This window comes from Rhinatrema bivittatum, chromosome 5 (assembly GCF_901001135.1).
Source record: "Rhinatrema bivittatum chromosome 5, aRhiBiv1.1, whole genome shotgun sequence".
Taxonomy (NCBI): domain Eukaryota; kingdom Metazoa; phylum Chordata; class Amphibia; order Gymnophiona; family Rhinatrematidae; genus Rhinatrema; species Rhinatrema bivittatum.
In genome coordinates, this window is record NC_042619.1 from 370532812 (window position 1) to 370550721 (window position 17910).

Genomic DNA, 17910 nt, shown 5'->3' on the forward strand with positions numbered 1-17910 from the left:
AAGGGTATTGACTCCAGGCAGAAGACTGCAAACAGGTCCGTTTTTTTTGGGATATCCATAATGAATATGTATAAGATAGTGTGCATATCTGTCTATCTCATGCATATTCATTAGGGATATCCTGAAAACCTGATCTGTTTGTGGCCCTCACAGACAGGAAGTTAATACCACTGAGAAAGCCTCTATCACATTAGAAAAAATGAGCTATTCATTGCATTCATGTGATTCTGGTTTATCTGCAGGAATCTTATGCATTGTCACACTCTAAACATTTAGATGTGCTTGTTTATGATAGACACTGGTTGCCACGTTTTCTAGTCATGTTATGATGCCTGAGTATGAGTGCATGTGTAGTCAGGGTCTAGGGGATAGAGTAAGTGCTGGAAACAATAAACACTTTGTTACAGATGTCTTCAGATGTCTTTGCGTGCAAGTGATAATGGTTATCCTCTATTATTGAAAAAATAAAAGACCAAAAATGGCATCACATAACAATAAAAGACAAATAATGATACCCAAAGAATCAAAAATTCATAATAGATGAAAAGAAATATTCCTACAATCATAAGGACACGGGTAATAGCCACCAAACCCCAGTTCTAATCATTGGAACTCTATAATCCATCTAAACCTTTTAAAATCAGTTTTTCATACATGAATTAAAAAACATCATCCAAATAGCAGTAGTGGCAGAATCATGGTGTAGTGCTTTCTCACACCCATTTCCTACAAACAATCCTTGCATAAATGACATCAAGGCAGAAAGATTAAAAAATAAAAACATTGGACCCACTATTCAAAGATATCGGGTTATGTAAGTTATACGGATATTACTTATCCAGATAATTTAGAAGGGATATTCAGCAGCACAGCTATGCTGCTGAATATAACCGGATAAGCTCTAATTATCTAGATAAGTTATGTCTGAATAAACTTTAGACCTGCTATTGTGCAGGTCTAACTTATTCGGTTAACTTAACTGGATAAGGCTGATAATAGGCCCTTATCTGGTCTAAATAACTGGATAAGTAGCATAGCCCCAATCCACCCATTTCACGCCCATTTATATCCAGTTATCTACTTATCCAGTTAAGTGGTGCCTGCTGAAATTAGCCAGATATTCAGGGGCTGCCACTTGGCTGGATAAATCCTACTTATCCGGTTAAGTGGCATGTCAATACTGGGACCATTGTATTTCGATCAATATCTATGTCAGTGATGTAACATAGAAACATAGAAACATAGAAATGACGGCAGAAGAAGACCAAACGGCCCATCCAGTCTGCCCAGCAAGCTTCGCACTTTTTTTTTTTTTTCCTCATACTTATGTTACTCTTGGCTCTTAGTAACCCTTTGGTTCTATTTCCCTTCCACCCCCACCATTAATGCAAGGAGCAGTGTTGGAGCTGTATCTAAGTAGAGAGACTATACTCAGATCTGTTCCAGTAGTAACGCTTTGAGGCAAATACTGATGACAACATACACATCTGGCACTTAATTAGTTTAAAAATCTTCTATACCACAAAATAAAACAATATAAAAATAATTAAAATATGCAATGATCTATTTTGAAAAAAGAATAGAACTAGAAACATTCCTGGAATAACGCTAAAACCCAAGGAGAACATTACTGTACAAAGCTTTTCCCTCGCTCAACTCTGGAGCCAGCCAAAGCTTTTTCCAGGCGCATATTCCCAGCCCAGAAAAACAGAAGCTTCAAATACGAGCTGCCCAGCCTCTTACCTGAGTAGTCCAAGTATTAAAGAGTACATACCACAATGGTCTAGCTTGTTTTGCTTTGCAGTTACACAGGATGCTCCAGTTGTTGAAACCTTCATAATATCTCCATACAATCCTAATTCTTCAGAAACATCTATAAGAAGTAAAATGTGGATTTGTTTTTCTTTTTTGCATGAATACTATTGCTGGCATGATCAAAAGCAGATTAGCCCAGAAGTTCTCTTTGTCTTATTTTCATTGTCATTTTTTGTTTAAACTACAGCCTGCAAAAAAGCCAAAAGCCCAAATCTACCAAAAATCAATCACCAGTTTATGAAGGACCTGAATATCTGGTATTAGGGATGTGAATCGTTTTTGGACGATTTAAAATATCGTCCGATATATTTTAAATCGTCAAAAATCGTTAGGGCCACGATACAATACCAATTCCCCCGATTTATCGTCAAAAAATCGTAAATCGGGGGAAGGGGGAGGGCAGGAAAACCGGCACACTAAAACCCCCTAAAACCCACCCCGACCCTTTAAATTAAATCCCCCACCCTCCCGAACCCCCCTCAAATGCCTTAAATTACCTGGGGGTCCAGCGGCGGTCCGGAACGGCAGCGGTCCGGAACAGCCTCCTGCAATTGAATCGTGTTGTCTTCAGCCGGCGCCATTTTTCAAAATGGCGGCGCAAAATGGTGGCGGCCATAGACCGACACGATTCGACTGCAGGAGGTCGTTCCGGACCCCCGCTGGACTTTTGGCAAGTCTTGTGGGGGTCAGGAGGCCCCCCCCAAGCTGGCCAAAAGTCCCTGGGGGTCCAGCGGGAGTCCGGAAAACGATCTCCTGCCGCGAATCGTTTTCCGTACGGAAAATGGCGCCGGCAGGAGATCGACTGCAGGAGGTCGTTCAGCGGGGGTCCGGAACCGCCATTTTGCGCCACCATTTTGAAAAATGGCGCCGGCTGAATACAACACGATTCAATTGCAGGAGGCCGTTCCGGACCGCCGCTGGACCCCCAGGTAATTTAAGGCATTTGGGGGGGGGTTCGGGAGGGTGGGGGATTTAATTTAAAGGGTCGGGGGTGGGTTTTAGGGGGTTTTAGTGTGCCGGCTCACGATTTTCACGATTTTCACGATACTTTAAACACCCAAACGGCAACAATACGATTCCCTCCCCCTCCCAGCCGAAATCGATCGTTAAGACGATCGAGGACACGATTCACATCTCTATCTGGTATCATATACTGTGCCAAACAGCCACCATACTGACTAGAACACTTTTAATATACTTTTATACCAGTGAAAACTATTTTTTGTTGCATTTCAGTCCTGCAAAAATAATTTCTTAAAAAGCACTAGCTGTGTAACCAACAGTTTATAAACAGTGTGGTTATCCAGAAGTAACTGGATTAGCCACTTTCCAAAAGTGGCTAATCCAGTTATGCTGTTATAGTATGATATAGCAAGGTTCTAAGTGGGTTTTTTTGTTTGTTTTTTTAAGGGGTTTGTGTTACTTAACAAAGTGTTTGACAATGGAAGGAGTTAGTTTTGCTGTTACTGAGGTGACACCACAATTTGAGTATATATTTTTTTGCATGTTGGGTTGTAACAATTCGGCTTCCGTAAATTCTTCAATACGGAAACCCTCTTAATATCCTTTACTGATTTCCTTCTTAAAGGACTCGATAAAGGCCAGTCATATATTCTAGCCATGCTTGACATTTCTTCGGCCTTCGACACCGTCTGTCACAACTTCCTGATCAAACGCCTCTCTGAAATAGGTATCTCTGGAATAGCCCTGAGCTGGTTTGAATTCTTCCTCAACAATAAGCATTACAAGGTCAAAATTGGCGCCCACAAATCCAACCCCATTAACTTAACCTGCGGAGTTCCCCAAGGCTCTTCCCTCTCCCCGACCCTCTTCAATGTCTATCTTCTCCCCCTATGCCAACTCCTACCTGATCTTGGTCTCACCCACTATATCTACACGGATGATGTACAAATACTCATCCCCATCACCGAATCCATACCCAAAGCCCTCAAGACCTGGGAAAACTGCCTTACCTCTATCAACTGCCTGCTAACTAACCTCAACCTCGCCTTAAACATGACAAAAACAGAGCTCCTACTCATCTCCCCTGATAACCACAACACCCCCCACCCTCTTCCCACCAGACCGCTTCCTTCTCACAGCAAGTAAGAGATTTAGGAGTTTTAATCGACAGCAATCTGAACTTAAGAAAATTTATCAGCAACACCGCTAAAGACTGTTTCTAAAAACTGCACATCCTTAAGAAAATAAGACCACTCCTTCATTACAATGATTTCTGGACTGTCCTCCAAGTGATTTTATTTACCAAGATCGACTACTGTAATACCCTTCTCTTAGGCCTCCCTGCAGTTTCCATCAAACTGCTCCAAATGCTGCAAAACGCAGCAGCTAGAATCCTCACCAACTCCCGCAGAATAGACTACATCACGCCAATCCTTAGAGACCTCCATTGGCTCCCCATCCCCTCTAGAATATTCTATAAGACCCTCACAATTATCCACAAATCCCTTCACAATCAGAACTCCCATTGGCTCAATGACTCCCTACACTTTCACTCCTCTAACAGACTGACCAGGTCCGCCTACAAAGGCTCCCTGTCTATTCTCCCTCATAAACTCACTCAACACATCTCCACCAAAGAACATGCGCTCTCCATAGCAGGCCCAATGATATGGAACTCTATGCCTCCCGAATTACACCAAGAACAGTGCATCAAAATGTTAAAAAAAAAAAACAAAAAAAAATGGCTGTTTAAACAGGCCTATAATTAACTCCATCCATCCCTTTGTCATAACTTCCCTTCCTCTCCCCCCCGCCCCCCCCCATTTTTTCTCTTTTTATTCTGCTAAGAACTGTTACAACTGTCACTGCCCAACGTCTCCACTCCGCCCACCTTACCTTTTTTGTGACGCCTCCTGCGGTTGATGGACATCTGGTGTCTGCCTGCCGTCCTCTCCGGCGTCCCCGGTCCAGCTTGGGCGCTGCATCCCGCCATGTTGTCCAGGTACCATAGGGCGCGCGTGCCGTGTGGCCCTTCTTATTCTCTCTTTGGCGCGAACTTCAGGAGCGTCCCCCTGTGATGACGTCACGCATCCCAGATACAAAAGCCTACACTTTTTGCTAGCTAATCGATTTAGCAAGGGATCTCCTTACGGATGGGATTCGCTCTCCGTACCTAGCTACTCTGCCTCTCCAACTTTTGGACCTTATCCTAACGGGGTACCCGCTCCTCGGGGACCTCTCTCATTTCTTTCAGGTCACTAGCAGGAACAGGTACTTGCTCCTCGAGGGCCCATGTTCCCTGATTCTCTGCCTGAACTTATCGCTTCTGCTTGGAAGAAACCGCTGCCTACTTCATCAGTGAGTTACCAACTTTATTTCCTCAGAGCTGTTCCCTGTAACCAGGTACTCGCTCCTCGAGGGCCTGCCTCTATTCCAGCTTCTGTGTTACCTTCCAGGAGAAACCACTGTGTGAGTAACTTTACCAATGAGGCTCTATACCAGAACTCTGTGTATGCTCCACTGTACTCACTATCTCAGTTTTCTCCACTACAGCACTGCCATAGAGGGAATCGCTGTTCCAGTATCCTGAGGAACCCTAAGCCCAGCCAGGCTTCATCTCTACTCACTACTGCCACCTCTGGAGGCTTCTCAACTCTGTCTAATAAAAGATATAACTCTGTGTTGTGTGTCCCAAAGCTGAGCCTGACCTGTGGCCCCTCACGGAACTTTCCCCGTGGGCGTGGTCAGCAGCCACAGTGTCCAAGGGTCTACCCAAAACCTTACAAACAATAACAGATTGCTAACTCCATGGATCCGGCACAGGTCAACGCCCTGCAGGCCATTCCGGGCCTGGCCCTGCGCGTTACTGAACAGCAAGGCGCATTGGAGAAACTCACTTCAGCGTTCCATCAGCTGCATGCACAGAAGACTCAAGGTGCTACTTCCAGTAATGAAGGTCAGTTACCTGAAGTAACTTTAAAGACTACAGTAGCGCTGTAACTTTAAAGACTACAGTACAGTACCTTCATTTCTCGGGAGAGATTCAGAGAACCAGGGGCTTTCTAAACCAGTGCTGCATGCATTTTGCATTACAGCCTTCTCACTTCCCCACAGCTTTTGCCAAGATTACTTACATTCTATCTTATCTGATGGAAGGGTCTTGTCTTGGGCCTACACTGTGGGAATGCAAGGATCCTATTTTGCAGGATATTGACGGATTTCTAGACTTATTTAAATCCGTTTTTGACGAACCTGCCCGAGTGACCGTTGCCGGTTCTGCTCTGGTGGACCTGAAGCAAGGCAACCGACCACTGGCTGAGTTTGCGATAGAGTTCAAGACTCTTGCTATCGAACTCTGCTGGGACCACAAATGCCTGAAAACTCTCTTCTTCAGAGGCCTGGATACTCGCTTGAAAGACAAGCTGGCTGCTCGTGAAACACCTGACTCGCTGGATGAACTAGTGGCTTTGGCTACTAGGATCGACCACCGGCTTCGTGATAAGGTGAAAGAACTCCGGCCTAATAGAGGACCAGGTCAGAAGGAGGCTAGTGCTAAACCTGCACCTCGGATGGTTCCAGTAATTCCTGTTGCCAGTGGAGATGAACCAATTGTTATGAATCGCTCCTCCAGAGAGGAGGAGTTAGCAATTTGTTAGGAACTGCTCCTCCAGAGGGGAGGAGTTAGCAATCTGTTATGATCTGCTATGCTGATGGATGGAGCAAGCAGATGGGAGTAGCAATCTGTTGAATACGTCTCCTGTGAAGGAGGCGTTAGTAAACTGTTATGCTCCGTGAGCGGAGTAAGCAATCTGTAATAGATCTGCTAGGAAGTAGCCATCTGATATGCTCATCTCCTGTAGAGGGAGTAGATAACAATCTGTTACCAGCGGAGAGCTTGGAGAGGGCACTCAGATGTAGTAGAATGTAGAATGGTGGATCCTTGGGCCGTTGGCAGATGACAGCGCCCCTGGGAGGATATCCTGAGAGGGATCACCGGCTAGGCTTGGGTATGGAGACAGACACAGATAATTCTTTTATTAGACAGGTTAGTAGAACCACTAGAGGTGGCAGTAGTGAACTGATATGCCCGGCAGGGCTGAAGTCCCTCAGGGACTGGAACCACGATCCCAGGGTTGCTGAGCTGTAGAGAAACTATAGATAGTGAGTAGATAGGTATGTTGTATACATAGCCAGTACTTAGATGATAACTCACATAAGGTCTTGAGGAAGCTCAGTAGCTGGAAAGGGTTAGGCCCTTGAGGAGCGAGTACCTGGTTCCAGGGAAAGCTCTGAGAGAACGATGGTAACTCACAATTGTCTGTATCTGTAATAGCTTCCAGGCAGTAGAGAATCTTCAGTGTGTTCAGGAACATGGGCTCTCGAGGAGCGAGTACCGGTTCCTATCTGTAATCTGAAATAGTAACTCACAAATGTCTGTATCTGCGATAGCTACTAGGCAATAGAGAATCTTCAGAGTGTTTAGGAACATGGGCCCTCGAGAAGCGAGTCCCGGTTCCTATCTGTAATCTGAAATAGTAACTCACAAATGTCTGTACCTGCGATAGCTTCTAGACAGTAGAGAATCTTCAGAGTGTTTAGGAACATGGGCCCTCGAGGAGTGAGTACCGGTTCCTATCTGCAATCTGAAATAAAGAAAAGAGAGCGAGGCCCCCGAGGAGGCAGAGTAGCATAGAGAGAAGCGGGTCCAGATGAATCCCCGCAATCAATCCCCTTGCTAACTCAAATTGTTAGCGAATACTGAAACATTTTATATTGGAAGCGGATGACGTCATCTCGGGGGACGCCCCTGAGGTTCGCGCCCTTGTTGGTACATCAATGGGAGCGCGCGCACCCTACGTCATCAGGAACATGGCGGATCTGCAGCACCGTGCCAGTCCAGGGACACCGGAAGGAGACAGCATGGAGACGCCGCGGCAGCAAACGTCCATCAGACCCGGTGTCACCACAAAGGTAGAAAGGGCGGAGTGAGAGCGTCGAGCAGCGACGGACGCAACACCGATGCAACTTGGTCGCAGACATTTGACTTCTAAAGAGAGAAGACTTCGGAAGAGGCATGGTCTGTGTATGTATTGTGGACAGGCTGGTCTCGATGTCCCAAAATGCCCAATTCGTCCGGGAAACAGACGGGCCTAAGTACTGCAGGAGGACTGTTCTTAGGCCTTACTAAGCCCTCTCCTCTGCTCTCTCTCCCAGTCTCCTTGATCTGCGGACCGTCTGAGTTTCAAACTCTTGCCCTGGTGGATTCAGGGGCAGGAGGCAACTTTATTCTTCGATGCCTAGTGGAACATTTGAGGATTCCTCTCGTCACTTTGAAGGTTCCACTACTCCTATCTTCCATCAATGGGGAACCCTTACCAGGTGAATTGACTTGCCAAACCGAACTGGTAACTCTTCTCACCGGAGCTCTCCATACAGAGTCAATTCCCTTCTTTTTGTTAGAGAAGGCCATGCACCCTATCGTCCTGGGGTTACCCTGGTTGCAGTTGCACCAACCCCAATTCAACTGGGCTTCCTTGGAACTCTCCCTCTGGGGCCCAGGTTGTCATGGAAATTGCCTTAAAGGAGATTGCTCCTGTCATCTGCATGCCTACAACTCCAGCAATGCCAGGACTGCCGCCTCAATACGCATCTTTTAGTGATGTGTTTTCCAAAGAAGCTGCCGACATTCTTCCTCCGCATAGGTCCTATTACTGTGCCATAAGACCCAATACTGAACCTCCTAAAGGACGTGTCTATCCACTCTCAGTGATTGAGAACAAGGCTATGTCTGAATACATCGAGGAGAATTTACAGAAGGGGTTTATTAGACCATCGAAGTCTCCAGCTGGCGCAGGCTTCTTCTTTGTGGGGAAGAAGGATGGTACCTTACGTCCTTGTATCGATTACCGAGGTCTGAACGAGATCACGATTAAAGACCGCTACCCCCTGCCTTTAGTCTTGGAGCTATTTGACTGGCTTCAGGGGGCCAAAATATTCTCAAAACTTGACCTGAAGGGGGCCTACAACTTAGTTCGCATTCGCAATGGCGATGAACAGAAAACAGCCTTCAAAACTCGAGACGGTCATTTTGAGTACTTAGTAATGCCCTTCGGCCTGTGCAACGCACCCGCTGTATTTCAGAACAGGTCTTGCGGGACCTGTTGTACAAGAGTGTCGTGGTATACCTGGATGATATCCTGATATTTTCTCAGGATTTGCCCACTCATCTAGAGGATGTCAAGCAAGTACTACGCCAACTCCGTGAACACTACGCTAAACTATCCAAGTGTGAATTTCATAAAGACTCTGTGCCTTTTCTTGGCTATAGGGTGTCTAAAGATGGCTTCCAGATGGACCCTCAAAAACTAGAGAGTATTAAAAATTGGTCCCAACCTACCAGCCTGAATGCCCTGAGACGCTTTTTGGGGTTTACCAACTATTATAGAAGCTTTATAAAGAACTACTCTTCTTTAACAGTGCCCTTGACTGCAATGACCCGCAAGGGTGCCAAAGCTTCAAAATGGTCTGTGGAGGCCATTTCCGCTGTTGAGAAATGAAAGACTTCCTTTTCCACGGAACCATGCTTGCGTCATCCTGACCCCAAGAAGCCATTCATCGTAGAAGTTGACGCTTCAGATGTCAGTGTGGGGGCTGTATTGAGCCAAACTGGAGACTCCAAATCCTTATGTTCCTGCTCTTTCTTCTCATGACGTTTCTCCCCGGCAGAGAAGAACTATGGGATCAGAGATAAGCTCTTGGCTATTAAGCTAGCATTCGAGGAATGGCGGCCTTGGCTCGAAGGCGCTCAACATCAAATAACCGTATTCATGGACCATAAAAATCTAGAGTATCTCCGCCATGCACAACATCTTAACCACAGACAAGCTAGATGGTCATTATTCTTCAATCACTTTGACTTTGTGCTTAAATATCGCCCTGGAGACAGTAATACCAGAGCCGATGCTTTGTCACGCTCCTTTCTCTCGGAGGATGTGCCTGAAGAACCTCAGCACATAATTGACCCGAAGAACGTCATCTTGGCTACTACACATTCTGTGCCCGCTGGTAAAACCATCATGCCTAAACACCTCAGGAAGAAAGTGCTCTTTTGGGCGCACAATTCCAAGCTGGCTAGCCATCCTGGTCAACGCCGCACCCTGCTCAAGATCCAGACGTTCTATTGGTGGCCTACTATCAAAAAAGATACACAATCCTACGTGTCATCTTGTACCAACTGTGCCAAAAACAAACCTGCTTCTGGCCAACTGTGGAGATTGCTGCAACCACTGCCAGTTCTGGAACAGGCCTGGTCACACATCGCTACTGACTTTGTAGTCAATTTACCCCTTTCTGGAGGAATGAATACCATCTGGGTAACAGTCAATTGCTTCAGCAAGATGGCCCAATTCATGGCGCTGCCTGGCTTACCTTCAGCCTTGGAGCTTGCGAAGCTCTTCATATCGCACATTTTTCTCCTTCACGGCCTACCAAAACACATAGGGGGTCATTTTCAAAGGAGTTACGCATGTAAATGTGACATACTATCGTAGCAATTTTCAAAAGCCATTTACTCGAGTAAAGTGCACTTACTTGAGTAAATCCTATGGACAATTCAATGGCATATATTGTAGCAATTTTGAAAAGCCCACTTACTTGAGTAAAGTGTATTTACTCGAGCAAAAACCAGTTTTGCTCGAGTAAATGCTTTTTAAAATCTACCCCACAGTCTTAGGCCGAGGATCCCAATTCACGTCAAGATTCTAGGGGGCCTTGTGCAAGCTATTCGACATCTCTCTAGACTACACTTCAGCCTATCATCCGCAATCAAATGGCCAAACAGAATGGATGAATAGACCTTAAAACAGTTCATTCGAGCCTACGTGAGTTGCCGTCAGAATAACTGGGCTGAACTGTTACCTTGGGCTGAATTCGCCATCAATTCTCATCCAGCAACATCACCTGGATCAACATCTTTTGAAGTGATGTCCCCAGCAGGTCAATCTACTGCTGATGAAATCCATAACCTGTGGACTCAGACAAAAGACATGCAATTAAAGCGAGTGACCGTGCTAAGAAGTTTTATGACGCTCGCCATTCTCAAGTGCCTGTCTTCAAACCTGGTGACAAAGTCTGGTTATCCACCAAACATCTCAGACTGAAGTTACCCTCCACTAGATTTGCTCCTTGCTACATTGACCATTTCCAATCCTCCAACTTCTTGGCAACATCACTTACAGTCTGAAGCTACCACCCGGACTAAACATCCACAATGCTTTTCACGTTTCACTCTTGAAACCTCTCATACTCAATGAATTCTCTTCCAAGACTCAGGAACCACCTACCATCAATGCAGAAGATGACCTAGAATATAAGGTCGAAGCTATTCTTGATGTCCAAAGACGAGGCAAAACATTTGAATACCTTCTTTCTTGGGAAGGTTTTGGCCCCGAAGAAAACTCTTGGGAGCCTCAGGCTAACATCCTTGATAAAGAGATGCTCCATCAATTTCATCTTGCGCATCCTTTGAAGCCAAAACCTGGTACCCGCAGAGGAGACCGCCCTTTGAAGGGGGGTACTGTTACTACTGTCACTGCCTGACGTCTCCACTCCTCCCACCTTACCTTTTTTGCGACTCCTCCCACGGTTGATGGACGTCTGGCTGCTGCGGCATCTGCCTGCCGTCCTCTCCGGCATCCCCGGCATCCCCGGTCCGGATTGGGCGCTGAATCCCGCCATGTTGTCCAGGTACCATAGGGCGCGCGCGCTGCACGGCCCTGCTTCTTATTCTCTCTTTGGTGCGAACGTCAGGGGCGTCCCCGTGTGATGACATCACACATCCCGGATACAAAAGCCTACACTTTTTGCTAGCTAATCGAGTTAGCAAGGAAACTCCTTACGGATGGGATTCGCTCTCCGTACCTAGCTACTCTGTCTCTCCAACTTTTGGACTTTATCCTAACGGGATACCCGTTCCGCGGGGGCCTCTCTCATTTCTTTCAGGTCGCTATCAGGAACCGGTATTCGCTCCTTGAGGGCCCATGTTCCCTGACTCGCTACCTGAACTTATCGCTTCTGCTCTGTGTTGTTGAAAAGAGGATTCATAACAGAATACATTATTTGTTTTATTATGTGATTGTTGGGATCTGATGTTTCTGTTAAATGTTCTTTGTTTACTTTTTATATGATATTGTTTTGTATTTATAAACTCCAATAAATATAAACTAATTATTACAGATTAATAAAGAATGTTAATTTTGGTAAGTGCTTGAAATAATAAAATTAAAATATTTTAAAAGTGTCACTCGTGATGTATGATGGCTTTTGCAGGCTACTTAGAAATCAATTGTAGGTTGCACTCTAAGGCATTATTTATCGATAAGAATGCAACTAGTAGGGCCTAGATCTGTATGCATACTGCCCACCCATGTTAACTCTGGGCCCCTCCCCAAAAAATTAGTTGTGGCTATACCACTGATATGGTGGCTGTTTGGCACAGTATATGATACTAGATATTTAGTTCATTACAGGTCCTTTCCTTTATATGTTTGTGATTATTTTTTGTGTAAAAGAGTATCAAATTCTGCCCACTCTCATTGTGTTTGTTCTTTAATGGAATGGTGATTGTGGCCTCAACAAGTCATTCTGCCAGCAGTGTGAGTCAGAGGTCTCCATCCGGTATATTATAGGTGTGTTATTGTAGTATACCACTCCCCATTGGGAGGGGGTCTGTGATTTAACAAAACTCCTGTGACCATGTGACATAAGAATAAAGAATCAGTCTAAGCTCAGGGCTGAGGGAACAGCTGTCTCTCCTCACTGAGAAGATACCTGAGAAGCCTTACCCCTTCATAGGGATGGCCTGGGGAGTGATATGTGTGCCTGAGTCTGAGACCAACATGGAGACTATGGCTCTCCCAGAATCCTCTGCTGCCTTGTCCTGCTTGCAGTTCTAGCCATGGGAATCTTAAATGCCCTATTGACCCTGATTTGGAGAAACTACAAGAGACATCTGGACAGCAGCAGGAGATGTCAAAAACTTATGATGGAAGGTCATGGGGTCACAGAAAAGCAGAAGGAAAAGGTTAGAATCTCACGGGCTAATGTTTCCACTAAGTGGTACCAGTGAAACCAGAGTCTTGGAAACCTCCCTGAGAGTGAAAACCTGACAGGACAAAGGATTAACATTAGACAAGTGGGCCTCAATTTGGGAGGAAGATCAGGGTAATTTAGGTTTAATTAATCTTGTTTTGATATAAGAAACTTCGTACATGATACTCTCATAAGGGTAAAAAAAATAAAACTGTCTATGTTATTTATAAAAAGAAGACTTTACTAATGTACGGAGAGAAACAAAGGGCAGAGCTTCTCTTGAGCATCTGGCCGGAGAAGTCCTGTCCCTCTGTTCCTCCCAAAGGTACCTGCATTGCTAATTGATATGCAATAATAAACTTAAATTTGTTTCTACTAAATTTGGTATGGTACCTTTGTGTTCATGGGGCAGTGCCTTTAAGAGTGATTTAGCGCTCAACAGGAGTGAGGAGAGGATTCTAAGCACTGGAGTCCTTTGGAAGTGGAAGAGAAGGACTTGAGGAAAGGAAGTTCCTGGAAGTTCAGAGGATTAGAATATAAAGAGAGTGCTAAATAGCTGGGGACATGTGTATGAGGAGGTGTCAGAGGAAGGACAACCTGAGAAAGTCTACCAGACAGGGCAGGTGCAAGGGTCTGTAGTACCCTAGGCAAACCAATGTAACACTGCTCCCTAAATGCACCCTGAATTAAACCTCTTAAAGTGCTCTCTCTCTCTCTCCACTAACCTAGTGAGTGCTCCACGACTGCTATCGTCCCTTCTTTCACATTTTAAAATGGCATCTTCTCATATCCTGCTTTCGCCCGACCCATTGACACTGACCTAGGCGACCGCCTAGCCCCGCCTAATGGTTGTGCCAACCCTATTACCAGAGTAAAGTAAGAACTCTAAGGAAAAGAGGATTTCCATGGAGAGTTGGCAGACTGGTGTAGTTGAAAGTGCCAGAGTAAGGGTAGCCTGCCTGGAAAGTTTTGACAGTCAGAGACCGTTTCAGCTACATTCAGCAACAATCAGCCTGTGACTCAAAGGAGAGAGAAAGAGAGAGAGAGATAAAGACCTTGGAGAAACAATTACAATTACCAAACAGCTACTGAGAAGGCCTAGGGTAGAAAGGGGTATCCATCTCAAAGAGCTGAGATGTTTGGAGTTTGGAGTGGTGAAGGAGTGTGGAGTGGTGAAGGAGACTATTTGTTTTATTTGTGACTCTTTTCTGAATTGAGTTACAGTGCGCTACCCAGAAGTGTGTCTATTTTTGGACTTTGTGGTTTCCCTGCCATCAGTCATAGAAACAGAAATGATGGCAATAAGGGACCAAATGATCCCACCCAGTCTGCCCAGCAAGCTTATGCCAGTATTATGCTTATCAGTTTCCCAGACCGTAAAAGTCAGGGCCCTCAGATGCTGTTTGAATCCAATTTCCCTTAACCCTTGCTGTGGAAGCAGAGAGCAGTGTTAGAGTTGCATCAGGCTTAGTGATTAAGGGTAGTAAAAGCTGCATTAGCAAGTTACCCCCACGTTTATTTGTTCCCCAAACCATAAAAATCAGGGCCCTTGGTTGCTGTCTGAATCCATTTCCCCCTTTCCCACTGCTGTTGAAGCAGAGAGCAATGATGGAGTTGAATTAAGCCTTGATACTGTTATTTGTTAAGGGTAGCAACTGCCACACCAGCATGTTACCCCCAGTTACCCCATGCACGCTTTTCCTTATTTCCATCCTCTAGCCTTTAGGGGATCCACAGTGTTTATCCCATGCCCCTTTGAATTCCTTCACTGTTTCGTCTTCACTACTTCCTCTGGAAGGGCATTCCAGGCATTCACCACCCTCTCCATTAAGAAATATTTCCTGACATTGGTTCTGAGTCGTCCTCCCTGGAGTTTCATTTCATGACCTCTAGTTCTATTGATTTCTTTCCAATGGAGAAGGTTTGACAATTGTGCATCATTAAAACCTTTCAGATATCTGAAGATCTGTATCATATCTCTCCTGCACCTCCTCTCTTCCAGGGTATACATTTACAGATCCTTCAGCCTCTCCTCATAAGTCTTCCAGAGCTGACCCCTCACTATTTTGGTTGCTCTTCTTTGGACTGCCTCTATCTTGCCTTTATCCTTTTTTAGATACGGGCACCAGTAATGAACACAGTACTCCAGGTGAGGCCTCACCAAGGACTTGTAAAAGAGTATTATCACCTCTTTTTTTCTTACTAGTTATTCTTCTATGCAGCTCAGCATTCTTCTGGCTTTAGCTATTGCCTTGTCACATTGCTTCACCTCCTTCAGATCTTCAGACACTATCACACCAAGGTCTCTCTCCCAGTCCATGCTCATTAGTCTTTCACCACCCATCATATACAGCTCTTTTGGATTGCCACACCCCAGATGCATGACTCTGCACTTCTTGGCATTGAATCCCAGCTGCCAAATCTTTGACCACTCTTCAAGGGTTCTTAAATCACTTTTCAATCTCTCTACTCCTTCAGGCATGTCCATTCTGTTGCAGATCTTAGTATCATCAGCAAATAGACAAACTTTACTTTCTATCCCTTCCATCAGTTCGTTCACAAAGATATTGAACAGAACTAGTCCCAAAATCGATCCCTGTGGCACTCCACTTAACACCGTTCTTTCTTCAGAGTAGGTTCCATTTACCATTACACGCTGTCTCCTGTCAGTCAACTGGTTTGCAATTCACACTACTACCTTGGCACCCACTCCTAAGCTTCTCATTTTGTTTACGAGTAAATCACATCCAGCGTTCTTCCCTGATCCAATTCTCTAGTCACCCAATCAAAAAAAATCACGGGGACGAGAACATTAGAAAGGGCAGAAGCTGGGGCCAAGATGGCGGCGTGAGCGGTAGCACTGCAACGCTACTCCGAATGTAGTCTGATTTTTACCTGAAAAATGCCTTCCAAGAGAAAGGGACAGGTCCGTGTCTTCCCCCCAGATGGATCCTTACCCTCGGACCAGCGATTGATAACTGCATTTGCTGCAGGGACAGCGACACAAGGGGTTACTCTCCCCGTTGTGGCTGGTGGCGAGGGAGCGCCACAATCACCAGGGGATACTACACTGAGTCCCCCGGATCAGCGCCTTCCGTTGGCCCCGACTACCTGCGTTTCTCCCCTGCAGTTCGCAGCCCTCGATGAGGTCATCATCGGTGCGACTGCGACGAGGGGTCAGAGTGGAGGAGATCAGTCATGTATTACTCCTCACCGAGGAATATCGACATCTCTCCTGCCTTTTCAGGCTGTTTCATCGCCTATTTCACCTACCTATGGAAATGGAATAGTGGAGCCGTCAGGAGAACCCGTGGCTGAAACGCTGGAAGGACTGGAGGAGCCACAATATGGAGAAGGTGGTGAGTTTTTTCAACCCCCACCTAAACCAGAAGTAATAACACTTGAGGCGTTATGGGACTTGATAGTGAGCTTTGGAAGCTCAACCAGGGCTTGCCAGGGTGAATTGGGGAAATTAAACACTAAAGTTAATACTCAGAATGCTGTTATTGAAAGTAAATTTCAAGAATTGAAAACTCAACTTTCAGTAACTCAACAAACTTTGGCACAAACCCAGGAAACTAATTACAAGCTTATAAAAGACTTTGGGACTTGTTCTCGGAGACTTGAATATTTGGAAAACCAAACCAGGCATCTTAACCTAAGGTTCGTTAATTTTCCTAGGATTCTTGGAGAAGGAATATATACCACATTGAAAAACTATTTCCATCAAAATTTGGCCTTTGAATTGGAGAAAACTCCAGCGATAAACAAAGCTTATTTTCTCACTAACCCTAATAGAGCTGCACCAAGAGGAGCGCAAGCAGAAGGCATTGATAACCTCACACAGTTCCTTGAGGACTCTTCGGATACGGTTATACTGAGGTCTACTTTGCTGGTTTCCTTTATACTAGAAAGTGATTTAAATGATACAATGAGGAGATATTTTAAAAATATCACCTCCCTGTTTTATGGACAAACAATACGTATTTTTCCTGATTTCGCTAGAACGACTCAAGTTCAAAGACGTGATTTCCTTTTGTTTAGAACACAAGTAATTTCCTTGGGGTATTCGTTTACACTCAGATACCCCTGTAAGTGTATAATTAAAAGTACAAATGAGTGTTTTATTTTCTTCTTCCCTGAGCAATTAAAGTCCTTTTTAAATGCCAGGATTGGGAATGTAGAACCCTCTCCTGGATTACATTAACATCAGTATCATTCCCAGCAACTGATCATTTAGAAAAAGTCTTCTGTCACCGTTAATGCTAATTGTAATTCTTTATTTACCTTAATTACTCCCTAGTAATTACTGGCCCCCAAACCTATTTCTTTGCTTATGAAGAATGATGATTGACTAATGTATAGTAAGGTTCATTATTTGACAATTTCATATAACATTGTTTTTTTCTTGTCTTTCATCATTCGTTTACAATTGTAAGATGTAATTTTCTTACTATTATGTTTGAAAATAATTAAAAAAAAAAAAAAAAAATCAATCAGATTTGTCTGACAGGACCTTCCCCGGTGAATCCATACTGCCTTGGGTCGAGCAACCCACTGGATTATAAATAGTTCACTATCCTTTCCTTCAGCAGAGTCTCCATTAATTTTCCCACCACTGAGGTGAGGCCAACAGGACTGTAGTTTCCAGCCTCCTCTCTGCTCCCACTCTTGTGAAATGGGACCACCACCACTCTTCTACAGTCTTGAAGCACCACTCCCGTTACCAGGGATGTATTGAACAGGTTCTTCAGCATACCCGCCAGCACATCTCTGAGCTCCCTCAGTATCCTAGGATGTACTTCATCCGGGCCCCATAGCCTTGTTCACTTTCAGTTTTCCTAGCTCTTCCTATACATTCTCTTCTGTAAATGGAGTATTGTATACTCCATCTCCATCCACAGTCTTGTCAACTAGCGACAATCCTTCTCCAGGTTCTCCTTTACTTGGCCTACCTCTATCTACAATTTTCCCTCTACAGATTTTAAAAATTCAGCAGCCAGAATTCTAACCGGCATTATGAAACAGGAACATATCACTCCG

The 17910-nt window shown here is 44.9% G+C and overlaps 1 protein-coding gene across 3 annotated transcripts in view; it reads right to left on the minus strand.

The window, feature by feature from the left end:
• The window catches only part of LOC115093090 (lysozyme g-like), a 100680-nt gene that overhangs the window by 45021 nt on the left and 37749 nt on the right, over window positions 1–17910 (minus strand). For all 3 annotated transcript variants that reach the window (XM_029604778.1, XM_029604777.1, XM_029604779.1), the window contains one exon: window positions 1775–1873. In XM_029604778.1, coding sequence (XP_029460638.1) covers window positions 1775–1873 — 99 coding nt within the window. The remainder of the gene's footprint in view (window positions 1–1774; window positions 1874–17910) is intronic.